Source organism: Scyliorhinus canicula, chromosome 4 (genome assembly GCF_902713615.1).
Source record: "Scyliorhinus canicula chromosome 4, sScyCan1.1, whole genome shotgun sequence".
Lineage (NCBI taxonomy): Eukaryota > Metazoa > Chordata > Chondrichthyes > Carcharhiniformes > Scyliorhinidae > Scyliorhinus > Scyliorhinus canicula.
Genome location: NC_052149.1, coordinates 224,391,593 through 224,418,977, shown reverse-complemented (window position 1 = coordinate 224,418,977; position 27,385 = coordinate 224,391,593). Strand labels below are relative to the sequence as shown.

At 45.8% G+C, this 27,385-nt stretch overlaps 1 protein-coding gene across 5 annotated transcripts in view; it reads left to right on the top strand.

Moving 5' to 3' along the window:
• Positions 1-27,385, top strand: part of LOC119965404 (prolyl 4-hydroxylase subunit alpha-2-like) — a 153,664-nt gene that overhangs the window by 74,870 nt on the left and 51,409 nt on the right. For all 5 annotated transcript variants that reach the window (XM_038796149.1, XM_038796153.1, XM_038796148.1 and 2 more), the window contains exons 6-8: positions 11,989-12,228; positions 23,790-23,986; positions 25,323-25,499. In XM_038796149.1, coding sequence (XP_038652077.1) covers positions 11,989-12,228; positions 23,790-23,986; positions 25,323-25,499 — 614 coding nt within the window. The remainder of the gene's footprint in view (positions 1-11,988; positions 12,229-23,789; positions 23,987-25,322; positions 25,500-27,385) is intronic.

Genomic DNA, 27,385 nt, shown 5'->3' with positions numbered 1-27,385 from the left:
GAAATTTGCATCGGTAAGATTCTGCTGAATTTTCCACCTTGGGTAGGCTGGAACTACAATGCATTCGTGTAACAACCAAAAAATGGCAAGTTCCCTATCGGCAGCGCTGGGTAGTTGGGAAGAAAATTACAATAAATAAGGTGATTCTGTAAAGAAAAGGAGAAAGAAAATTGAATATGTACTGCCCTCTTAGTAGCCACCGAGGGCCGAATTTTCCCATTGGTGTCAGGAACTTAGTGAAAAGCTAAAACTCACATTTTCCGCCTCGCTTCCTTGCAGAAACAAAAGAAAATCTAAACAACACAGATTTTCAGTTTTTTACAAGCCCCTGACACCACAGGTATCTAGGGCCATCACCCCAGCACAATCTGACAGAAAGTGGCTAATTAAGATGTCATGTCTGTGTTTGTAATCCAATGAAGGACAGAATGTGGAAAAGCAACACGGGAGGCCAAATCAGATGGTCAGCAGCCACATTGGGACAAGTGTGCACTGCTCAGGGAGAAAGGGGACCATGTGGGCGCCTCATAACAGAGGCACTCTTGGATTCCTACTGCGAATTTAAAAGTAAAAAAGAGCTGTTAGGGCCATCAGTCTGAAGGGAGAAATCCCTTCAACAGGAGCAATTATCGCCACGACTGTGACCATTTCAACTTTTGCTTCTTCATTAGGGCATTGAGAGAAGAGTCCGATGGTACCCACCAGGCCTGCCACATGTCCTAAACATCAACAATATGTTTGAAATATTTCTTAGATTGATAGGCAGTAGAGAAATAAATCCAAAAGTGGTGGATGAATCAGACATACACCATTTACGCTGCTGTCAACTCACCTGATTCAAGTAGTGTGCAGATGTTTTCATGAACAATGAAACACAATATTGTTTTGCAATTCTTTTGCTCCTGGGAGGAAGCTAATAATAATAATCTTTTATTAGTGTCACAAGTAGGCTTACATTAACACTGCAATGAAGTTACTGTGAAGCTTAGGAGCTAAATCTGAGCATTGGCTTCTCAAAATACCTCAGACTCCTCTGCAGTTTCTCATATGCTTTGATGATTCGGCAGAAAAAAGACAAAAAAGAACGGTATTAGAAAGGGAAATGATAAGCATATTGGGCAGGATTCTCTGGTCCCCCAGCCACGTGTTTCGCGGTAGTGCACCGTTTGCTGCCGATGGGATTCTCTGCTCCCACTGCTGTCAATGGCGATTCCCATTGAAGCCACCCCATGCTGTTGGGAAACCCGTGAGAGGGTTGCGCTGCCGGAGGGACCAGAGAATTTCACTGCCAGCGAACGGCTAGAGAATTCTGGCCAATTGTGACAGGAACGGACAGAGTACAAACCTGAGAGTAAATCAGCAGGTAAAGCTCGATGTTGCAAAAATAATAAAAGGACAAAATGAAAGGCCTTGCAATTGAATGCATGTCGCATTCATTAAAAAAAAAATGAACTGATAGAGCCAATAGAAATAAATTAGTATGCCTATTACAGAGACTTGGCTGCAGGGTTACATAGATTGGGACCTGAATATTGAATACCTGAATACATGAAATTTAGGAAGGATAGGAGGTTACAAAAAGGTGGAGTGGTGCCTCTGTTAATTAACGATGGTAGTAGCAAATTAGAGGTGTGACCTAAGTTCAGGAAACCAGGATATAGAAGCAGTTTGGGGAGATGCGAAAAATGCTAAAGGCAAGAAACAATTTGTCGGGGTGTTGTGCCGGCCCCCTAAGAATAATCGCATGGTAGGATGAAGTACAAAGGAGGAATAAAATCGAAGTTTGTCAGAAAGATATGTTGATTAATCATGGGGGTTTTACTCTACATATATCATGGAAAAATCAGATTGGTCCAGGAAGCCGAGATGAGGAATTCATAGAATGCTTTTGGGATAATTTCTTAGAACAGCAGAGATAGGTTGAGGATAGGTGAATAGAGATGCAGTGGCAAACATTCAAGTGGATAGACAGATGATACGCTTTAAAAGCAGAAGTAGGCCATTGGCCTCTCGAGTCTATTCTGCCTTTCAATAAAATCGTGGCTGATCAGATTGTACCTCAACTTCACATTCCCACCTCTCCCCAAAATCGTTTATCCCTCACATTCTCATCTACCCCCCACAGCGTTTATCCCTCACATTCCCACCTACCCCGATAGCGTTTATCCCTCACAGTCCCACCTGCCTCCGATAACGTTTATCACTCACATTCCCACCTACCCCCAATAAAGTTTTTCCCTCACATTCCCACCTATCCCCGATAGCATTTATCCCTCATATTCCCACCTACCCCCGATAGCATTTATCCCCCACATTCCCACCTACCCCCGATAGCATTTATCCCTCACATTCCCACCTAACCCCGATAGCATTTATCCCACACATTCCCACCTACCCAATAGCATTTATCCCTCACATTCCCACCTACCCCCGATAGCATTTATCCCTCACATTCCCACCTACCCCCGATAGCATTTATCCCTCACATTCCCACCTACCCCCGATAGCATTTATCCCTCACATTCCCACCTACCCCCGATAGCATTTATCCCTCACATTCCCACCTACCCCCGATAGCATTTATCCCTCACATTCCCACCTACCCCCGATAGCATTTATCCCTCACATTCCCACCTACCCCCGATAGCATTTATCCCTCACATTCCCACCTACCCCGATAGCGTTTATCCCTCACATTCCCACCTACCCCCGATAGCGTTTATCCGCCACATTCCCACCAACCGCCAATAACATTTATCCCTCACATTCCCACCTACCCCGATAGCATTTATCCCTCACATTCCCACCTACACCGATCCCGTTTATCCCTCACATTCCCACCTACCCCCGATAGCATTTATCCCTCACATTCCCACCTACCCCCAATAACGTTTATCCCTCACATTCCCACCTACCCCCGATAGCATTTATTCCCCCAAATTCCCACCTACCCCCGATAACGTTTATCCCTCACATTCCCACCTACCCCTGGTAGCATTTATCCCTCACATTCCCACCTACCGCCAATAGCGTTTATCCCTCACAGTCCCACCTACCCCCGATAGCGTTTATCCCCCACATTCCCACCTACCTTCGATAGTGTTTATCCCTCACATTCCCATCTACCCCCGATAGCGTTTATCCCTAACATTCCCAACTACCCTGATAGCGTTGATCCCTCACATCCCCACCTACCCCGATCGCGTTTATCCCCCACATTCCCACCAAGGGCAGCACGGTAGCATGGTGGTTAGCACAATTGCTTCACAGCTCCAGGGTCCCAGGTTCGATTCCCGGATTGGTTCACTGTCTGTGCGGAGTCTGCATGTTCTCCCTGTGTGTGTGTGGGTTTCCTCCGGGTGCTCCGGTTTCCTCCCACAATCCAAAAATGTGCAGGTTAGGTGGATTGGCCATGCTAAATTGCCCTTAGTGACCAAAATTGCCCTTAGTGTTGGGTCGTGTTACTGGGTGATGGGGATAGGGTGGAGGTGTAGGCTTGGTTAGGGTGCTCTTTCAAAGAGCCGGTCCCACCTACCCCCGATAACGTATATCCCTCACATTCTCATCTACCCCCACAGCGTTTATCCCTCACATTCCCACCTACCCCGATAGCGTTTATCCCTCACAGTCCCACCTGCCTCCGATAACGTTTATCACTCACATTCCCACCTACCCCCAATAAAGTTTTTCCCTCACATTCCCACCTATCCCCGATAGCATTTATCCCTCATATTCCCACCTACCCCTGATAGCATTTATCCCCCACATTCCCACCTACCCCCGATAGCATTTATCCCTCACATTCCCACCTAACCCCGATAGCATTTATCCCACACATTCCCACCTACCCAATAGCATTTATCCCTCACATTCCCACCTACCCCCGATAGCATTTATCCCTCACATTCCCACCTACCCCCGATAGCATTTATCCCTCACATTCCCACCTACCCCCGATAGCATTTATCCCTCACATTCCCACCTACCCCCGATAGCATTTATCCCTCACATTCCCACCTACCCCCGATAGCATTTATCCCTCACATTCCCACCTACCCCCGATAGCATTTATCCCTCACATTCCCACCTACCCCCGATAGCATTTATCCCTCACATTCCCACCTACCCCCGATAGCGTTTATCCCTCACATTCCCACCTACCCCCGATAGCGTTTATCCGCCACATTCCCACCAACCGCCAATAACATTTATCCCTCACATTCCCACCTACCCCGATAGCATTTATCCCTCACATTCCCACCTACACCGATCACGTTTATCCCTCACATTCCCACCTACCCCCGAAAGCATTTATCCCTCACATTCCCACCTACCCCCAATAACGTTTATCCCTCACATTCCCACCTACCCCCGATAGCATTTATTTCCCCAAATTCCCACCTACCCCCGATAACGTTTATCCCTCACATTCCCACCTACCCCTGGTAGCATTTATCCCTCACATTCCCACCTACCGCCAATAGCGTTTATCCCTCACAGTCCCACCTACCCCCGATAGCGTTTATCCCCCACATTCCCACCTACCTTCGATAGTGTTTATCCCTAACATTCCCATCTACCCCCGATAGCGTTTATCCCTAACATTCCCAACTACCCTGATAGCGTTGATCCCTCACATCCCCACCTACCCCGATCGCGTTTATCCCCCACATTCCCACCAAGGGCAGCACGGTAGCATGGTGGTTAGCACAATTGCTTCACAGCTCCAGGGTCCCAGGTTCGATTCCCGGATTGGTTCACTGTCTGTGCGGAGTCTGCATGTTCTCCCTGTGTGTGTGTGGGTTTCCTCCGGGTGCTCCGGTTTCCTCCCACAATCCAAAAATGTGCAGGTTAGGTGGATTGGCCATGCTAAATTGCCCTTAGTGACCAAAATTGCCCTTAGTGTTGGGTCGTGTTACTGGGTGATGGGGATAGGGTGGAGGTGTAGGCTTGGTTAGGGTGCTCTTTCAAAGAGCCGGTCCCACCTACCCCCGATAACGTATATCCCTCACATTCTCATCTACCCCCACAGCGTTTATCCCTCACATTCCCACCTACCCCGATAGCGTTTATCCCTCACAGTCCCACCTGCCTCCGATAACGTTTATCACTCACATTCCCACCTACCCCCAATAAAGTTTTTCCCTCACATTCCCACCTATCCCCGATAGCATTTATCCCTCATATTCCCACCTACCCCCGATAGCATTTATCCCCCACATTCCCACCTACCCCCGATAGCATTTATCCCTCACATTCCCACCTAACCCCGATAGCATTTATCCCACACATTCCCACCTACCCAATAGCATTTATCCCTCACATTCCCACCTACCCCCGATAGCATTTATCCCTCACATTCCCACCTACCCCCGATAGCATTTATCCCTCACATTCCCACCGACCCCCGATAGCATTTATCCCTCACATTCCCACCTACCCCCGATAGCATTTATCCCTCACATTCCCACCTACCCCCGATAGCATTTATCCCTCACATTCCCACCTACCCCCGATAGCATTTATCCCTCACATTCCCACCTACCCCCGATAGCATTTATCCCTCACATTCCCACCTACCCCCGATAGCGTTTATCCCTCACATTCCCACCTACCCCCGATAGCGTTTATCCGCCACATTCCCACCAACCGCCAATAACATTTATCCCTCACATTCCCACCTACCCCGATAGCATTTATCCCTCACATTCCCACCTACACCGATCACGTTTATCCCTCACATTCCCACCTACCCCCGATAGCATTTATCCCTCACATTCCCACCTACCCCCAATAACGTTTATCCCTCACATTCCCACCTACCCCCGATAGCATTTATTCCCCCAAATTCCCACCTACCCCCGATAACGTTTATCCCTCACATTCCCACCTACCCCTGGTAGCATTTATCCCTCACATTCCCACCTACCGCCAATAGCGTTTATCCCTCACAGTCCCACCTACCCCCGATAGCGTTTATCCCCCACATTCCCACCTACCTTCGATAGTGTTTATCCCTAACATTCCCATCTACCCCCGATAGCGTTTATCCCTAACATTCCCAACTACCCTGATAGCGTTGATCCCTCACATCCCCACCTACCCCGATCGCGTTTATCCCCCACATTCCCACCAAGGGCAGCACGGTAGCATGGTGGTTAGCACAATTGCTTCACAGCTCCAGGGTCCCAGGTTCGATTCCCGGATTGGTTCACTGTCTGTGCGGAGTCTGCATGTTCTCCCTGTGTGTGTGTGGGTTTCCTCCGGGTGCTCCGGTTTCCTCCCACAATCCAAAAATGTGCAGGTTAGGTGGATTGGCCATGCTAAATTGCCCTTAGTGACCAAAATTGCCCTTAGTGTTGGGTCGTGTTACTGGGTGATGGGGATAGGGTGGAGGTGTAGGCTTGGTTAGGGTGCTCTTTCAAAGAGCCGGTCCCACCTACCCCCGATAACGTATATCTCTCACATTCCCACCTACCCCCGATAGCGTTTATCCCTCACATTCCCACCTACCCCCGATAGCGTTTATCCCTCACATTCCCACCTACCCCCGATAGAGTTTATCCCTCACATTCCCACCTACCCCAGATAGCGTTTATCCCACACATTTCCACCTAAACCGATTGCGTTTATCCCTCACATTGCCACCTACCCCCGATAGCGTTTATCCCTCACATTGTTACCTACACCCAACAATGTTCATGCCTCACATTCCCAACTACCCCGATAATGTTTATCTCTCACATTCCCACCTACTCCCGATAACCTGTATCCCTCACATTCCCGCCTACTCCCGACAACATTTATCCTTTTTCTTGTCAAGAACCTATCTAGCTCTGACTATGCCTACCACATATATTTAATAATAATAATAATCTTTATTCATGTCACAAGTAGGCTTACATTAATACTGCAATGAAGTTACTGGGGGGCACGGTAGCACAGTGGTTAGCACAGTGGTTAGCACAGTTGCATCACAGCTTCAGGGTCGCAGGTTTGATTCCCGGCTTGGGTCATTGCCTGTGTGGAGTTTGCACTTTCTCCCTGTGTCTGCGTGGGGTTTCTTCCGGGTGCTCCGGTTTCCTCCCACAGTCCAAAGATGTGCAGGTTAGATGGATTGGCCATGCTACATTGCCCTTAGTGTCCGACAAGTTTAGGTGGGGTCACTGTATTACGGGGTTATGGGGATAGGGTGGAGGTGTGGGTTTAGGTAGGATGCTCTTTCCATGGCCGGTGCAGATGCGATGGGCCGAATGGCCTCCTTCTGCACTGTAAATTCTATTATTCTATTCTGTGAAAATCCCCTAGTTGCCACACTCCACAGCTCTGTTCGGGTACAAAAAAGAAGAATTCAGAATGTCCAATTCGCCTAACAAGCATGTCTTTCTGGGCTTGCGGGAGGAAACTGGAGCACCCGGAGGAAACCCACGCAGACACGCGGAGAACGTGCAGACTGCGCACAGGCGGCGACCCAAGCCGGGAATTGAACCCAGGTCTCTGACACTGTGCTACCACCATTTGAACAAGAGAGCTCCAAAGACTCTTTGTCCACTGAGAGTAAATTCTCCTCAACTCTGTCCTAAATGGGCAACCCCTTATTTTTAAACAAGTGACCCCTAGTTCAGGATTCTCCTGCAAAATGAAGCATCCTTTCCATGTCCACCTTGTCAAGACACCAGAGGATTGTGTATGTTTCAATCAAGTCCACTCTTACTCTTAAAGAAGTGGGGCAAAGGAGAACCAGTGGACGGATGTCCAGAAGGCCTTTATTTACAGGAGGCTGCTAAATATGATAAGAGCCCATGGTGTTAGGGGCAAGGTACTGGCATGGATAGAGGATTGGCTGACAGGCATAAAGCAGCGACTGGGGATAAAGGGACCCTTTTGGGCAGCACGGTAGCAAACGTGGTTCGCACTGTGGCTTCACAGCGCCAGGATCCCAGGTTTGATTCCCTGCTGTGTCACTGTCTGTGCGGAGTCTGCATGTTCTCCCCGTGTCTGCGTGGGTTTCCTCCGGGTGCTCCGGTTTCCTCCCGCAGTCCAAAGATGTGCAGGTTAGGTGGATTGGTCATGCCAAATTGCTCTTGGTGTCCAAAAAGGTTAGGAGGGGTTATTGGGTTATGGGGATAGGGTGGAAGTAAGGGCTTAAGTGGGCCGGTGCAGACTCAATGGGCCTAATGGCCTCCTTCTGCACTGTATGTTCTATGTTTTCAGGATGGCAACCGGGTGGTCCGCAGGGGTTAGTGTTGGGACCACATCTGTTCACGATATACATTAATGATCTGGAAGAAGTAACTGAGGGCATTGTTGCTATGTTTGCATCTGATACAAAGATATGCAGAGGGACAGGTTGTGTTGAGGAAGCAGAGAGGCTGCAGAAGGACCTGGACAGACTACGAGAGTGGGCAAAGAAGGGGCAGATGGAATACAATGTGGAAAAGTGTTATTTTATGCACTTTGATCGGTAGAATAAAGGCATAGACTGTTTACTAAATGGGAAAATTCTTCGGAAACCAGAAACACAAAGGAACTTGGCAGCTGATTTAGCACAGTGGGCTAAATAGCTGACTTGTAAAGCAGAACAATGCCAGCAGCGCAGGTTCAATTCCCATATCAGTCTCCCCAAACAGGTGCCGGAATGTGTCGATTAGGGGCTTTTCACAGTAACTTCATTTGAAGCCTACTTGTGACAACAAGCGATTTTCATTTCATTCATTTCAGGAGTCCTAGTTCAAGATTCTCTTGAGGTTAACGTACAGGTTCAGTTGGCAGGAAGGCAAATGCAATATTAGCATTCATGTCAAGAGGGCTATAATACAAGAGCAAGGATGTACTTCTGAGGATTTATAACGCTCTGGCCAGACCGTATTTGGAACATTGTGAACAGCTTTGGGCGCAGTATCTAAGGAAGGATGTGCTGGCGTTGGAGAGGGTCCAGTGGAGGTTCACAAGACTGATCACCGGAATGAAGGATTTGTCATATGAGGATCGGTTGAGGATTCTAGGTCTGTACTCGATAAAGTTTAGAAGAATGAGAGGGGGTCTCACTGAAACATACAGAATACTGAGGGGCCTGGATAGAGTGAATGTGTGGACTATGTTTCTAGTAGTAGGAGAAACTAGAACCCAAGGTCACAGCCCCAGACTGTGGGGTCGATCCTTTTAACTGAGATGAGGAGGAATATTTTCAGCCAGAGGGTGGTGAATCTGTGAAACACGTACCGCTGAAGGCTGTAGAGACCAAGTCACTGAGTGTCGTTAAGACAGATATAGATAGGTTCTTGATTCATAAGGAGATGAGGGGTTATGGGGAGAAGTCAGGAGAATGGAGATGAGAAAAATATCAGCCATGATTGAATGGCGGAGCAGACTCAATGGGCTGAATGGCATAATTCTGCTCCTATGGTCTCAAGTCTTATGATCTTAAATTCCAGCGGATACAAGAACCTGTTCAATCTTTCCTCATGAGATAACCATCTCCTGCCAAGTATTAGTTTAGTAAACCTTCTCTGAACTGCTTACAATACATTTACAACCATCCTTAAATAAGGAGACCAATAATGTACGCAGTCCTTTGGGCAGCACGGTAGCTGTTAGTGGTTAGCACTGTGACATCACAGCGCCAGGGTCCCAGGTTCGATACCTTGCTGGGTCACTGTCTGTGCGGAGTCTGCACGTTCTCCATATATCTGCGTGGGTTTCTTCCAGGTGTTTCGGTTACCTCCCACAGTCCAAAGACGTGCAGGTTAGGTGGATTGACCATGATAAATTGCCCTTCGTGACCAAAAAGTTTAGGTGGGGTTATTGGGTTACGGGGATGGGGTGTAAGTGAGGGCTTAGGCGGGTCGGTGCAGAACCGATGGGCCGAATCCCTCTTTCTGCACGGTATGTTCTATGTTCTATGTCCTCCCGATGTGGCCTCACCAATACCCTGTACAACTGAAGAGTGGGAGTGATGTACAGGTCCCCTATTCGTAGCCACACTGTAGGGTGGAGTATACAGGAAGAAAAAATGGGAGCTTGTCAGAAAGATATAGTGATATTCTAGAACAAATGAAATAGATAAATTCCAACGAGAAAGATAAATTCCAAGGGGAGGACCCATCATCTGCGGTTAACCAAAACAGTTAAAGATAGTATCAAGCATAAAGAAAAAGCACATAATTGTGTAAAAATGGGTGGCAGGTCAGAACATTGAACAGAATATAAAATGACTAATTGTGTAGGTACGGCAAGTCATTTGGAATGTTAACAGAATTCTTATTATAGAAACTTATAGTTTATTGTGAGGGTAATTGATTGCAAAAATAGGGAGGTTATATGCATCATTTATTCAGGGCATTGGAGTGCTGTGTACAATATTTGTTTTCTTATTGAAGGAAGGATGTAAATGCATTCAAGCAGTTCAGAAAAAGTTTACTAGGCAAAATCCTGGGTTGCCCGAAGAGGCAGGGCTGGCCAGGCTAGACTTGTATTTGCTGGTGTTTAAAAGAGTAAGAGGTGACTTGATTGAAACGCATAAGACCCTGAGAGGTCTTGTCTAGGTTATTGTGAAGAGAATCAAGAACTAAGGGTCACTGTTCTTTTTCTCATAGTCTTTGGAATTCTCTTCCTCAAATGGTGGTGGAAACAAAGAGCCTTTGAATATTTTTAAGCAAGAGGTGTATAGATTCTTGATGATCAAATGGGTGAAAGGTTATCAGGGGCAAGTAGCAGGGCCGGCTCAAGGTACCGGCAACTCGGACAGTCGCCCGGGGCGCCATGTGCTGGGGGGCGCCAGAGACTCGGGTCCCGCGCATGCGCAGTTGGGCCGGTGCCAACCAGCGCATGCGCGGTGGCCGACCTCCCCCAAGGCCCCCCCCTCCCCGGTCCGCCCCCCCACTCGGTCCCCCCCTCGGTCCTCCCCGCCCGCCCCCCCCTCGGGTCCGCCCCCCCCCCCGGGTCCGCCCCCCCCCCGCAGATCCGCCCCCCCCCGCCCCCCCCTCGGGTCTGCCCCCCCTGCGGGTCCGCCCCCCCCCTCGGGTCCGCCCCCCCCGCTCCCCCCCCTCGGGTCCGCCCCCCCCGGGTCCGCCCCCCTGCCCCCCCCCTCGGGTCCGCCCCCCCCCTCGGGTCCGCCCCCCCCCCCCCCCCCTCGGGTCCGCCCCCCCGCCCCCCCTCGGGGCCGCCCCCCCCCTCGGGTCCGCCCCCCCCCCTCGGGTCCGCTCCCCCCCTCGGGTCTGCCCCCCCCTCGGCCCCGCCCCCCTCTGCCCCCCCCCCCCCCCCCCCCCCCCCCGCCCCCCCAAGGGCGCCGAAGTTCAGCTTGCCCGGGGCGCCAGCAACCCTAGGGCCGGCGCTGGCAAGTAGGAATGTGAAGCTGATCAGCTGTGCTCTTATTTAATGGCGGAGCAGGCTCGAGGGGCTGAGTGGCCTATTCCTGCTCTTAAATGTATGCTCATATGTAAATAGTGGTTCCTTAAGATTGTATTTTATGAATACATTTGATGCTGGTCTATCTATACGGCTCTCTGTAATCTCCACTCCTCAAACTCTGACTTTAAGCACATCCCTAGTTTTAATGATTTCACCATTGCTGACGATTTCTTCATCTACCTCGACCTGAAAGTCCCCACTTAAACCACTCCACCTCTTTTACAATGCTCATTAAGATCTACCTTTTTACCCAAGCTTTTACTCACCTATTTTAATATCTCACTATTTAACACAGGGCTAAATCGCTGGCTTTGAAAGCAGACCAAGGCAGGCCAGCAGCACGGTTCAATTCCCTAACAGCCTCCCCGAACAGGCGCCGGAATGTGGCGACGAGGGGCTTTTCACAGTAACTTCATTTGAAGCCTACTTGTGACAATAAGTGATTTTCATTTTCATTTCATTTCTTGTTCAGTGCCAGATCTTGGTAAAAGTCCTGTCTTACACCTTGGGACTTTAAAGGTGCTGTATAAATGCAGGGTTTTGTTGATAGTTCATACAGTTGCCAACTTTCCTTTGCAGGTGCACAGCACGAGGGCACTCTGTCTGTCGAGGATTGTTTTGAGCTGGGGAAGATAGCATACAGTGATAGCGATTACTACCACACTGTACTGTGGATGCAGCAAACCCTCAAGCAGCTGGAAGAAGGGGAGGCCAGTCCCATAACACAGGCCGAAGCACTGGACTATCTCAGCTACTCTGTGTACCAAATGGGCGACATACATCGTGCTGTTGATCTGACAAAACGCCTAATAGCTATCGGTAAGAATACAGATTTACTTAGACGCTAGAAGGATATGGTAGCATTGTGATTCTGTTGGTGGACCAGTGACCCAGAAGCCTAGACTGAGAATACAGTGAACAGTTCAAATTGCACCATGGCAGTTTGAAAATCAAAATTGAGTTTGACTAAGATCTGAGAAGGGAATCCATCCTCCCCTGCACCCTATCACAAATCTCCGCTTTGTTCTTTTTCATAGAAACATTGGATTTAGGAGCAGGAGTAGGCCATTCGGCCCCTCAAGCCTGCTCCACTATTCTATAAAATCATGGTGAATTTAGTCGTGGCCTCAACTTAACTTTCCGATCTTCCCCACCCACAACCCTTGGCTCCCTTGTCCATCTACTGAACTCGACCTTCAATAAATTCACCTTCAATAAATTCAATGACCAGCCTTCGCTGGGAAGAAAATTACACAAACTAATGGCCCTCTGAGCAAAAATAAATTCTCCATATTTCCGTCTTGTGGTAACATGGAGCCTTTAAGCGGTGATTCCTTGCAGTCCACATGACCAACTCAGAACCTATCGTGCATGAGTGTGCGAACCCCGACCAATGAGATAAAAGCACAGGTCCCTGGGAGAAGGTGCAGTGTGGACTCGAGAGTCGTAGGGTGAAGACTTGTTTCAGAGACTTCTGTACCTGTGTATAGTTGACCTTTCCTTTATTCTTAATAAACCCCTTTTGTCTGGACAAGAAACCTCTGCAACATTGCCTCAAGTCATCACATTGGCGACGAGTATAAATTGGACAATAATTACAAGCTGACACAAGTCTCAGAATTTGGGGGGGAAGGGGTTACATCGGAAGCCTCCAAGGAAAAAAAGAACTAAGTCATCGAAAAGTAGTGAGTGAAAACCACCTATAATTCGGAAACCCGATCCGCTCAACCAGGTGGCCGCAGACAGGAGCCGATATGTCAAGCGGCTCTGGTATCTCTTTACCGCCAACGCAATCATGGGGAAGATGAGAAAAAGGTAATTTTGTGTACAGTTTGTGGGCACTAAACATGTGATCTAACTGGAAACAAAATCTCTATCTGCTTTTGATCATGTTTAGCAGGGTGTTCCTGAGTGACTGCTGTGCTAAGAAACATCCCACTATTAAACAGCACTTTGTCATTTTGTTTGGCTTCGGGGAGTTTCTCTCCGCCGAGGCCACGCTTAGAGTCAAGAAAAGCTCCTCACAAATCAAGGTGCTATTTTGTCTGGCTGCCCTGATCTTTCTCTCCCCCCCCCAACCCCTCTCAACCTACCCCATAGCTCACCCCCCCCCCCCCCCGCTTTCAATCCGCCCCCTCTCCCTCAACACCGGGGAGCCCCCGGGAACACCGCCTCACCTCCTCCACCTGGTAAGGCTCCCGGGCCTGATCCCTGGCAATGCCAACCTGTCATAAGGGCACTGCCACCCTGGAAATGCCCCTGCCAACCTGGTGGTGCCTGGGTGCCAGACAGAGTGCCAGGTTGACGCCCTGCCCTTTCCCCAACCACCCAGAGATCTCCAAAGGCTTGGGAGACTGCCCCAGGTGCCATCACGACTCGTCCACGTATACATTCACTGGATTCCACGGTGCCCAGGACATAATGGACAGGTCTCCCAGGCACTGTCATTATGTTCTGGGAACCGGAGAATCCTGTGAACGTATATTTAAATGAGCCTAATCGTTAATTTGCACATGCTGATCTGGATCACGTTCAGTAAAGGTGAGATCCAGATTGCAACATCTCACAAGGCTCCGTTAAATCGTGCGAGGCATTTCGAGCATCCAAATATTGCAAGAGGCCTCTCACGAGATTCAACAGCTTCGTCGCAACACTAGGTCAGGGACGAAAAGGCTGTTAAATTGTGCCCACAATCTAATAAGAAATTTGAAGTCCCCGGAGTCGCCTGACATAAAAATATTTGATCAATTGGTGATGCCTGTGAAGGAGAACTTCAACACCTGACCTTCCATAATAGCCCACCACAGGTTTAATTAGGCTGTCAGAGACCCAGGAGAGACGATTTCAGCTGTCGTTGTTAGGCTCCCTCAAATGGCCGAACACTATGAATTCGGCATGGCGTTGAGCAACATACTGTGCGACCGCCTGGTCTGCAGCAGCAAAAACTTTAAAGTGCGGAGAAAACTGCTGGCTAAAATTTCTCTGGATAAAGCGATTGAAATACACCAAGCAACCGAATGTGCTGAGACTGGCACGTTGGAATCTCAATGCATGCGGGAGGGTGAGGTAAACAAACTGTGGAGCAGTGTTGTTGCACGGCGCGTATCCAAGTCAACAGATACAGAGGAAGTTCAGCCATGAGTCCAGGAGCAGGATCATAGTCACAAGTCAAGAAGAAAAATGGGCCATGAACCCAGGAATTATGATAAATGATATAGATGCGGGGAAATCTCCCCCAGGAAATGTGTCACTGTAGAGAATTCATCTATTTTAGGTGCTACACGAAGGGCCGCATTCAAACATGTTGCCATGCCAGGCAGTATATGCCAAGTCTTATAAAAAACGACTACAGTGAATAAAGTGGAGATGAACTCTGAAGAACAATCAGAAATTTAGAGGCTGAATATGGTGAATGTAAACGAAACAGCCCCAACAGAAATTAACCTTGTGGTCAACGGGTGCCATTCAGCATGGAAGTCAACACGGGCATTGGCCATGGTTGTGGTGAATAAACATTCAAATACCTTTGAACCTTTGAGAATGAGCAGTATAAACACCAAGTTGGTGACTTACACGGGGAGACCTTGAAGATTTTAGGTACAACCACGGCACCATTGTGGTGTGAGCAACAGGATGTCCAGTTACCCATGATCTTCATGGAGGGGCAAAGCCAAGCCTCATGGAGCAACATTGGCTGTGCTAAATCAAGCTCAACTGTTTAGAGATTTTCAAGACATTAGATGATGTTTTCTCAGTTTTCAGAGTGAGCAGTCTCCATCGTTTCTATTTTAAAACCAGACCACTCTGTCAGAATCTGCGACGACTATGAACTTACGATTAAGCAAATGGTCCAACTTGACAAATGTCCAATTCCACGGAGAGAAGACCTTTGTGCCAAATTGGTGGAGGGAGGGGTTCATGCACACAAAACTTAACATAAGCTACACTTATTGAAATTGGAACCGAGCGAGGATTCCTGGAAGTATGCAACCATTAATGCACACAAAAGCCTTTTTGATTACACCCTTTGGGATCTATTCTGCTTGTACAATATTTCAACACACAATGGAATATCTGCTCTAAGGCATCCCAAAGGCTATGGTCTACCTGGATGATGTTTTAGTGACAAAAACATCTCACGAAGAGCATTTAGTCAGCTTAGAGGTTCTGAGAAGATTCTGAGACACTGGCATCAGATTGAACAAGAAAAGCGTACATTCCAGGCCAGCGAGGTCACATACAAAGGATTCAAAGTGGAATCTAAAGGCCCGTACCTGCTTGAGGACAAGGTGTGGGCTCCAAAGGACGTTCCTGCATCAAAGAACTAAAACCATTTTTAGAAATGGTAAATTACTATGGTCAGATCATCCGCAATTTGGCAAATACAGTGGTCCCACTGCACCTTTTAAAGAAGCACCAGCATTGGCATTGGAAAGAACGACAAGAACCGGCCTTCCACCAGGTCAAACAGGCTCCACAGTCATCCAGCTCGTAGATCTACTTCACTCCAAGCAAACAATCATCCTGACCTGCGACACTTCACCTTGTGGAATAGGGGCAGTCCTGTCTCATAGGATGGAGGACGACTCAAATAGGTCCATCACCTTCTCATTCCTAAACTCCCACCAATGCAAAAAGGAAGTGTGCATAGATTGGAAAAGAAAGCCTCACTGTAATTTACAGTGTGAAGAAATTCTCCCCGTATGTGTATGGCTGACATGTCCCGATTCTAAAAAAACACAAGCCATTGCTGGGGCTCCCTCACGAGGAGAAACCAATTCTTTCAATTGCTTCTTACAGATGGGTGCTCCTATAGCCAGCCCAAAGCTACATTTCCCAGCATACACCAGGGACGCACATCTCAAACATCGATGCCCTGAGCTGGCATCCACTTCCCCAAAATTTGACACTGCCACCAGTAGCAAAAGCAATAGTCCTTGCGATAAATTTTCTGGACATTTGCCGGTCTCAGCAATCCACGTCAGAAACTGGACTCAACATGATCCAGTCCTCTTGAAGATGAAGTGTATGGTCCTGCATCACAACAAGTCAGGTCAGCTCTGGCCCTACCACAGTGGCTCAGTGGTATTGTCGCTGGACTACTAATCCAGAAACCCAGAATCATGCTCTGGGGACCTGGGTTTGAATCCTGCCATGGCAGAGGGTGAAATTCAGATTCAATGAAAATGTGAAATTAAAAGTCTAAAGGTGACTGAAAAACTATTGTTGATTGTTATAAACACCCATCTGGTTCACTGGTGTCCTTTAGGGAAGGAAATCTGTTGTCCTTACCTGGTCTGGCCTACATGTGACTCCAGATGCACAGCAATGTGGTTGACTCCTAAATACCCTCAGGGATGGGCAATAAATGCTGGCCCAGCCAGTGACGCCCACATCCCATGAATGAATAGAAAAAAAACACCAGAAAAAATGAATTCATTTGTGAGGACAGAGTTTTATTCTGGGTGTCCCGGTGTTGTTACCACCCCCAGTGAGAGAGCCACTGCTGCAGGAGTTGCACAGTGCACACCCTGGTCAAGAAAGGTGAAAATGTTGGTCAGGAGCTACATATGGTGGCCTGGCATTGATAAAGATATTGAGCACAAAGTTCACCTTTATGACTCCTGCCAGGCACAGCAAACCTCACCATCTTCAAAGTTACCAAGGCAGTTTGCCTGGCAGTGCCCCGTCAACCTGGTAGTGCCTCTGCCAGCCTGGAATTGCCAGGAGGACATTGACAGGGTACTGGATGGCACTGCCAAGGTGGCAGGCTATCCATGAGAAGCGTGTCTGGGTGCCAAAGGGTTGCCAAGGTGCCACCCTGCCCTGTCCCCGATCACCCAGCGGTCTCTACTAGATTGAGAGACACCCCCCCCCCCCCCCAATTTGCCATGATCCACAGTACACACAGCACCCTGCAAGATCTCTCAGGTGCAACCATTAGGTCTCGGGTACCACGAGCATCCTGCAAACGCAAATGTAAATGAGCATAATGGCTCATTAAATATGCAGATCTGGATAATGCTCAGTGATGGGAAGATCCAGATCGTGAAGTTTTGCAAGAAGTATTTTGAGTGTCGCAAATCCTTTGAGAGACCTCTTGGAGATTTAACAGCCTTTTCCTGACACCAAGTCAGGTGCGACGAGGCACCTGAATCACGCCCTTTAACTTCGGTCCACTGAATCGCATCCAATGTCTCAAATTATCTACTCTTATGAGAATTTCCAGCAATCATAACAAAGTTCCATTAGGCTTTACATACGTAAACAATTACATGGTAGGAATTTTGAATGACGATCTCTCTTTTATGACATCTTAATTTCACCTTTTGCAGACACAGGGTGGGTTTCTCAGTCCTGCAGCTCCAGATTTCTGGTGCGGCACGCCGCCGGGATTCTCCGTTTCACAAGCTGGTCAATGGGGTTTCCCACTGTGGGGCAGCCCCACGCCCTCAGGAAACTCCCTGGCTGCCGGAAAAACTGAGAATCCCGACGGCGGAGAATTCAGCTCACAGTGTCTGCCTCTGCCTTAAATCACGATTGTTAAAAAAATATTAGTGCAACAGATATCTTAACCCAGGGCTTTAATAACATTATTACAACAGATATATATATATATATAATGCAATCTGAATAAAAACTTCCTACATTCGTCAGATTACAAAGTAAAAACCATTACCGAGGCACACACACCTTACAATTTCAACCAACTTCGATTTTTCTTAGGTTTCCTAAATTACTGCAGAAGGTTTGTCCCTAATCTGGTGACTATTCTACAACCCTTACACAATTTACTGTGCCAAAATAAAAAGTGGAAATGGTGGATTAATGTGAAGACAATTCGTGCAAGCCAAAAAGTCGCTACTCAAGTCAGAAATCCTGACCCATTTTGATCCAAATTTACACTTGCAACTGGCATGTGATGCATCACTTGACGGGGTTGGTGCAGTAGTTCCCCACATAATGCCCACAGGTGAAGAGAAGCCCGTAGCCATCACTTCGAGGACCTTGATAAAGCCAAAAGCAATTTTACACAGGTAGAGAAAGAAGCCCGAGAAGTCATTTTTGTAATAAAACCTTTCTCCCAATTTCTGTATGGGAGGAAATTCATGTTATTGATGAACGAGCGATCACTAACAACGGTTTCTGGGCTTCATAGCAAGATTCCATCACTGGCAGCGAGCAGAATGCAGATTTGGGCATTGCTCTTGTCAGCACTCATACACGATCAAGTATCATCTGACAATCCTTCATGGGAATGCAAATGGACTCTCCCAACTACCCTTGCCAAACAGTTCATCGGTCAGCAGTTTGTGTGGTGAGGTGAAGAAGCACACTGAATGGTTGCAGTACTGTCAGAGGTAATGGACAAGGTGCTTGGAGGCAAGTCTTCAGGAACAAACCTGAGTGAGAGGCATATTCCACCAGAAGGCTTGAGTTTTCCATACAGGTGATTGGGGGTGTGATGCGAGGAGTGATGGACATAAGTGACGCCAGTGGAACAGAAGTGGTGAGTCACCAAGCTGCCCTAAAGAGGTCATTCATCTTCTTCCTGCGCTACATGTGGGTCTACCTGGTGAGGCTGGCAGTACTCACTGCCTTGGCCACCACCGCCACCTCCTCCCAGGCCTGGTTCACAAAAGATTAGATTTAGATTTAGTCACATGTACCTTTACCAAGGTACAGTGAAAGGTATTGTTCTGCGTACAGTCCAGGCAGATCGTTCTATTCATGAGAAACATAGTTCTGACGATAATTACACAGAGTAAATACATAGACATAGACATCAGGTGAAGCATATGGAGTGTCATGCTGCTCAGTAGAAAAGATGTGTGTACAAATCAGTTCAGTCCATAAGAGGGCCTTTCAGGAGCCTGATATCAGCGGGGAAGAAGCTGGTTTTGGAGTATTGATATGAGCTTGGCTGGCATTATGGTGTTGAAGACAGAGCTGTAGTCAATGAATAGGAGTCTGACGTAGGAGTCCTCCTTGTCGAGATGCTCCAGGGATGAGTGGTGTTTTCTTGGCTGGAATGAGAGTATGTGGGGAGTGGATTGCTTGTAAGCAGCTCCAACTTGATTTCCAGCACCAATTCCAGCCCCAGTGAATCAGATGGAGGCAGGAATGGGATTGCTCTAGATTTACATGGGCAAAATGCTGGCCCATTAGCATGTCCTGAATTGCTCCACGAATAGCATCCCCAACGGGAAGACTAACCACATACAATTTAGTCCCAGCATCAACACTTAGGGCATGATTTAACCCAAATACTTCTAAGTATCGGTTTGGACAATGATGTTGGATGACATGAATCATTGGCCGTTTGCGCGGGAAAACAGGAAGTAACATCATAGCCAGTTTTGTTATCATCTTCTAAATAAGGCTCTATGTTTTGATTGAACCTCCAAGGCTTGCAGACTCAATCTTGAATCCACCACAAATTAAAGCTTTCAAGTGTCAAATGGACAGAAGTTTGTCAGGTCAAGACTATTAAGGGATATGGAGCTACGGCAGATAAATAGAGTTGAGGTACAGATCAATTATGATCTAGTTGAATGGTGGAGCATGCTCGAGTTGCTGAAAGGCTAATACTGCTCATGTTTTCACTTAAGGAGGGCTGGGTAAAATATCCCAAATATTGACTAGTCTCCAGGTTTTACATTGAAGACGCGGGACCAGTCACCAAGCACACCAAGGTCAAAATAGGTTAACAATTTTTTTCTGCCTGCAGAGTTTCTAATGTTCTTAGTTATAAGCAAATGAAACTCCTAATGCAGATGCAAAGCAGCTGCGCACCATCATTAACTATGTAAACATGAAGTAACATGACCAGATGTGCCAAGACAATTGGACCATAACTCTGAGAGAATAGATTTTGATTTGTAAAGAGCACTTTTAAGGCAAACTGAGGAATGTCTTGAAACAGGGATTGAATTGTTGCCAGAAATTGTGCTTTGAGTTCAGACCAACTAAAGGATGGTTAATATTCCAAAAGGAGGAAGTAAAATAAACCAAAGGACTTGTTTATTCACGTCATTTTTTTGAAAACAATAATATCACAGTTTAATAAATCTCTTGCCTTCTTTTATGTTGTTTGTGGAATTTAGCTATAGCTTTGGTACACTATAGTAACGGTGTGTTCCCTTATTTCCCCTTTCTTTTATTTTGCTGTTATTATTTTTGATCCATGGGTGATAAATGGACATGTATCTTTAACTAAAGCAGTAGAGAGAATGAGGAATTCAGAAGTTATGGGAGAGAACACACTCTGCTAGTCTCTATTTGTTTCAATAGGAGCGTCAGACTTTTTGGCACCAGAGAGAGAGATGGGGTGGGACTTGGTTTGATTGATTGGCTGGTGGTCAATGAGTTGGCTCAAAAGGCTGTACTCTGCTCGGTAGCAGGTGGTGATTGGATCCTGTCCCAGTGGAATGATTTCCAGAATCCCCAGGAGCTCAGTTTGACCCCTGGAAGCACAGGAACAAGGCCTCTCTCTCTCCCCTCTGTGTTTCCGCCAAAAAGGCTGTGAGTGCTGTATTTCTGGAACTGTAGAGAAACTGAATTAATAAATCTACAGAACAAGGCTACAAAAAAGGACAAGAACCTTCTCTCTCTTTCTCCAGAAAGATTGTGAGTGCTATATTTATGAAACTAAAGAGGTCTGAATAAATCTACAGTAAAGCCTCGACTGAAAGTGAAGTTTTAAGAGGAGTAAGGTGCTAAAATCCAGCATCTGAAACAAAGACTCTTTTTTTCCTGTTACTTATGATTTCTTATCCCTTTTTTCCCCTCTGTGTTTGTCTGTCTTACATGTGTGTATGCAGAGGGTGGAGGCCAAGTTAATGCAGGGAATTAGGAAATAGATAATAGTTAACCAGTTGTATTTGCAGCATATTTCATATTTCATTACAGTTCTTGTTATTAATAAAATGTAATTGTGTTTACATTTACAAACCCGATGACTGTAATTATTGGGCAGCTAAGGGCCAAAGACATTTTTTAAAGACTTATTGGTTAATTTAATTGTGTTGGGACTCCGGGTCAAGTGGGGCTGGAATTAACCAAGCAGTAGCCCAGGGTTTCATAACCCTGTTGAAATCTTGTGATACAGGCATGTGAGAAAACTCTAATCTAAACCTTTTGATGCCTCATTATTAAATCATAGTGGCTGTACATCTGTCCACGATCCCTTAATTAATGTAACATGTTGCTGAACTTATATTTGTATAATATTTTGATGGCGAACATCTGTGAAGCGAGCATGTCCAATTTGGAAATAGTCCAGAATTCTTCTTTCTCCCAAGTCTCAGCTAAGAAATGATCCTGTAAAATTCACAATGCTTTGGAGAGAGTCTTTTTTAATTGTCGACCTGCACCTGTGAAGGGGGAAAATATCCAATGTTTTTAAGGGGTTTAAGCAATAACGGTGAAATGTTCCTTTCATCATACTGCTGCCTTTCTTCTTCTTCTCCTTTTAATGATTGCTGTAAGTGTTTTGCTATTTTCTTATTCAGCTGTTCAGAAAATGTTCTGTGCCACTTATTTCGGCCACCTGGGTTGTTATGATAGACTCATGCTGAGAATTCTGGGAATATTATGCCTGCCAAAACTCCCATTTCCTCTGTAAAGGCCACACTTCTGACATTGCCTTCATTATTTTAAACACGATGGGCTAGAAATTAATTTTTGACATGTTATTTTACAAACCAAAAGTAGGAGGAAGCCTCAATATCCACTATAACAGTGTGCCTGGACACTCTTTGCAAAGCAGAAGCCCACCAGGTTGGTAGAGGCTGAAGTACAGGCACCTAGTCAGCATAGCTGAAGCCTTTACATATGCAGACAAGGGACCTAATGACCATTTTAGGACGCCTTGCTGAAATTGGGTTGCCCTGAATGCAACTGGGACTGGACATGTGCTGGTCAGGAATGCAAAGCCTCCATGCAATCTTAACCAAAGAAGTGTAAGTCATCCAAAGAGTAGTTTTTCTAAAAAATACTTCCCTAAACATGACTGCCAAAAGCAGAGGCTGGTTTAGCACAGGACTAAATCGCTGGCTTTGAAAGCAGACCAAGGCAGGCCAGCAGCACGTTTCAATTCCCGTAGCAGCCTCCCTGAACAGGCGCCGGAATGTAGCGACTAGGGGCTTTTCACAGTAACTTCATTTGAAGCCTACTTGTAACATTAAGCGATTTTCATTTCAACAGGAGCAGGAATTGTCCTAACAGCTCCACTGCAGTCGTGAAGAACATTAACACCCATAGTGGAGTGTCAGGAGGTTGGTTAGACTCTCTCTTGTTGGAGATGGTTATTGATTGTTGTTTATGTGCAGCTTAATTATTTTCCGCTTATCAGCCCAAGCCTGGATGTTGTCTAGATCTTGCTGCTTACTCATATGGACTAAAAAGGCCTGAATGAATCTATAGTAAAGTCTCGGCTAAAAGTGAAGTTTGAACAGGAGTAAGGTGCTAAAAACCAGCATCTGAAACAAAGACTCTTCTTTCCTTTTACTTATGATTTCTCATCCCTTTCTTCCCTTCTATGTTTGTCTGTCTTGCATGTGTGTATGCAGAGGGTGGGGGCCAAGTTAAAGTAGGGAACTAGGAATTAGTAATAGTTAACCAGTTGTATTTGCTGCATATTTCATATTTCATGACAGTTCTTTTTTTAATAAAATGTATCTGAGGAGTTGTGAATGACATATATTGCAGAAGTGGTTGCTTGGATTGCAGTGGCATCCAGGAGCTCCCAGATGCTTCAGCCATGACACGTCACTTGGCCTGGCATCTACATCGTTTGATGAATGTCAGAGATTGTTACGCATTACATTTTACATTGTGTTGTATAATGCTGTTAAAAATCCTGGGTTCAAATATATATAAGCAGGATATCTGCTAAAGCTGTCATTAAGGGGCTGTAAAGTTGAGAAAATCATGATTTTAACCATTTACTTATTTGCATTTAGATGGCTAATGGAATATTTTTTATAATTACGAGGTTCCCTGAGGGGTTGTGTTTAGTCCTAGCTAAGAAGATCATGGGGCGTCTTACTGGGAGGAGCATGGATAATGCCGTACGCTTGAGATAAAGATGAGATAATTAATGGGAGGAGCCAGGTGTACCTGTGGTTTTGCAGTTTGCCATAGGATTTTGGTGTGACAAGGCAGAAGAATTTTCAGGTTGTTCCTGAAAGGGTCTCTCTCCAAAGGTCTGCACAGAGACGCAAGTATCCCTGATTGTTAACTTTATTTATAAGTGCCATTTGAACTGTAATGGGTTGCTTAATTAAAATATATAGTGGCAGGTGTAGATAGGGAGTTAAAGTTTTTTTTCTCTTTTTATTTCAGAACTTTTAACTGGTAATTTCCTCCATGTTTAGATCCAACACATGTAAGAGCAAAGACTAACCTCCATTACTTTAAGAAATCGCTGGAAGAAGAGGTGAAAAGTGATCAAACAAGGGATGAAGAATTCTATCAATCTCAGTCAAAGAAGAAGGTCTACATGCAGCCAGAAAACTATCTAACTGAACGGGATTCATACGAAGCTCTGTGTAGAGGAGAAGGAATTAAAATGGTAAAAGCACAAAAGGAAGAAGTCAAAAGATTAAGACTGCACAGAGTGGAAATGCTTAAAATGGTGTTGAAAAATTCACTAGTGGTTGACTTGACTCAGGTTATGAAAGAGATGGGATATGTGTTTTCTCAGTCCCTTTTCCATAGGAGCTCTCTGCAGACTGGCCTAATTTCTTTGCTCATTCACTTCTGATTCTGACAAATGGTAAAAAGTCAGATCAAGGTAATGATAGGGTCTGATGCCAGTGAGAAGGAAGACACACTTTATCATCATCTAGATAAAATCTCTGAACCAGGCCAAGTCTTAATAATTTGTGAGAATGTCTTGATGTAGTTGCTAGGTTGGAGGATGAGCATATCCCAATGACTCAATCTACTTCAAATTTCAGAAAACACTTTGATAAGGTGCCTTCAAAAGCGACTTCTCTGCACAGTGGAATCTTTTAGGTTTGGTGGGAAGTTGCTGCAATGGATTAAGAGTTGATGTCTGTGGATCTGTTTGGAAGCGAGGTACCAATGATGTTCCACCAGGATTGGTGCTAACATCTTCAATTTGTACTAGCTTGACAAATGACCTAGATATATTTGGAGTAATGTTGTTCATGAACGCTACAAATAAATGTGCAACTCCCAGGACTGTGGAGAGAATAGAGTTAGATGTTCTGGAGGACAGGTCAAGCTCTGCAAAATGATGCTTATCCTTGATAAATGCCGTGTTACATATTTGGGAATGACCAAGACCAAGCATGCTTACATTGTGCATGGAATGGAAATGGAATCAGTTGAAATGGAAATGATTGCGGTATTATTGCTCTTAATTCTCTAAAGGCTCATGACTCAAGCTGAGAATAGGCTATTAGGTTTTATCAAAAATAGCTATTCAGTGTGATGCAATGTGTATTATTTGGTCCCTGCACAAGACCTTAGATAGACCATATTTAGGAATACTGTGCCCAGTTTTGGTCCCTTGGTGGTGGTGATGTGGAGGCTATGGGAAGGGTTTGGAGAGGGCCATGGCATTAAAAAGCTAGAGCTGTTCACTTTGGACATAGATATGCTCTGATGGAGATATATGAAATGAAATGAGGTGAAAATTGCTTATTGTCACAAGTAGGCTTTAAATGAAGTTACAAGGACTAGTAGTTCAAATGAAGTTACAAGGACAAGTATACAAGGACTAGATTGTGTTTCCTTTGACAGACTATCTACATTGACAGAGATGAATGCAGAATAGCCAGGCTAGCTCCACATAATGCATAAAACATATAATTTGAGAAGGGAAAGCATGTCAGAGCCACACAGGGACTTCATTCATTGACTTTTCACTTTTCCTGCAGACTACTCAAAGACAAAGAAAACTCTTCTGCCGATATCATAATAATAACAAACATCCCCGCTTAATTATCGCCCCATTGAAAGAAGAGGACGAGTGGGACAGTCCACACATTGTCCGTTACTATGAGATGCTGTCTGATGCAGAAATTGGAAAAATTAAAGAGCTAGCCAAGCCAGTGGTGAGTGAAGAACTCATCTGATTTCATTTCAAGTGCATTACAACACTGCTTTGTCTATCTTCTTTGACTTGTACTGTGGCAGCTAATTGAGTCTTGACCTTTGTTTCTGAATTGTTAATCCAATAATAAAATGGGCTGAAGAGACAGGAGTGTTTCTGCCTGAGCCCATGAAGACCTTTAGCGTGTTGATTGGCTGTGGTATCCCATAGTTCTGGTCTGCATATTTTACTGCGGCTTTCGGGCCCACATGGATTTTTCTGTGCATGCTACTTTCATCACTTATGCATTCTTAATTGTGCATGGATGATCAACTGTGGAAAATATTACAACGAGTGAGTCACATTAATATTTGAGTGCTGTGAAACACATGGAGCCAGCTCATCGGAGAATTTCTCATGTACAAATCTGACTGCGTCAAAGGCCAATGTAACATATCCCAGTTCAACTCAGTGAAAGAATGCGGGTTTGCATAAAAAGAATTCATGTACATCAAATAAAAAACGGCCACTTCAGTAAATTCCCTGGCTTTCCTCCAGCGCCAAGCATCTGTTAGATCATTGTGTGATTCTGTCATTCATTCTGCATGTTGGAGTTAGTCATTGTTGGCTCAACCAAATTGATTGTCCCTTTGTCAATACTTGGCTGAAATGGAAGGAAGGTCTTAAAATCACTGTGTTCAGTTTATATATATCCTTTAAGGTATGTGGCACTTGCCTATCCACAAGCATTACTGAGGAAGCATTATCACGTTTACTGCTATTTTGAGGCAGATTTTGTTAGAACGGTAGTCCCTGATGCAATCTCGTCCATGGCAATCTCAGTAAAAAAATCTAAGATGCAGGAAGCAATGGGGTAGGAGGCTGTGGTGGGAATTCAGCTACTCTAGAGAAAATCCTGTTTTCAAGGCATCTCCATTTGTCCACTTCCTAAATCGTCTCACCATTACAAAGTAAAATTGGAGGATAGAATATCTGACCACAAATAAATTTTGGATTGTATCAGTATACCTGATAACAACTTGCAGTTCTATAGTCAAAGCATCTCCCATGTCCTAACTCCACTTCATTCAAAGGCAACATTTGACCTTGACTGCCGTGTGAAAAGTCACCAGGTAATACCTTTAATATTCACTTCCTTTCATGTTTCACACTTATTGTAACTTTTCTCAAATCACACAACATTCATAATACATGTGTTCTTCTGAAGCGCTCATTTCTCCAAATCACCGTCAGCAGTGCCAAGAGAGATCTGCAGTATCTGTTCATTTTAATACTTTTTAAATACTTTTATGCCCACCTTCTCCAATTCTTTAGCCTAACTGTCCTTGGTCACATAACTCAGCAGGTTGGTGCAAAAGATTGAATCACATGGGGTCAGGGGTGAACTAGCTGGATGGATTCAGAATTGGGTTGGCCATAGAGGACAGAGGGTAGCAGTGGAAGGGTGTTTTTCCGAAGGGAGGTCTATAACTAGTGGTGTTCCGCGGGGGCTTGGTACTGGGACCTCTGCTCTTTGTAATATAGATAAATGACTTGGAAGCAAACGTAGTGGGTCTGATTAGCAAGTTTGCGGATGGTACTGGGATTGCAGGAGTTGTGGATAGTGGTGAGGATTGTCAGAAAGTACAGCAGGATATAGATAGGCTGCAAAATTGGCAGAGAAATGGCTGATGGAATTTAACCGGGACAAATGCAAAGTGATGCATTTTGGTAGATCCAATTGAGCGGCAGCTATAAAATAAATGGCAGAACCATCAGGAGCATAGAGACACATAGATCTGGGCGTGCAGGTCCACAGTTCCTTAAAAGTGGCAGCACAGGTGGAAATGGTGGAAAAGAAAGCATATGGCATGCTTACTTTCATTGAACGGGGTATCGAGTATAAAA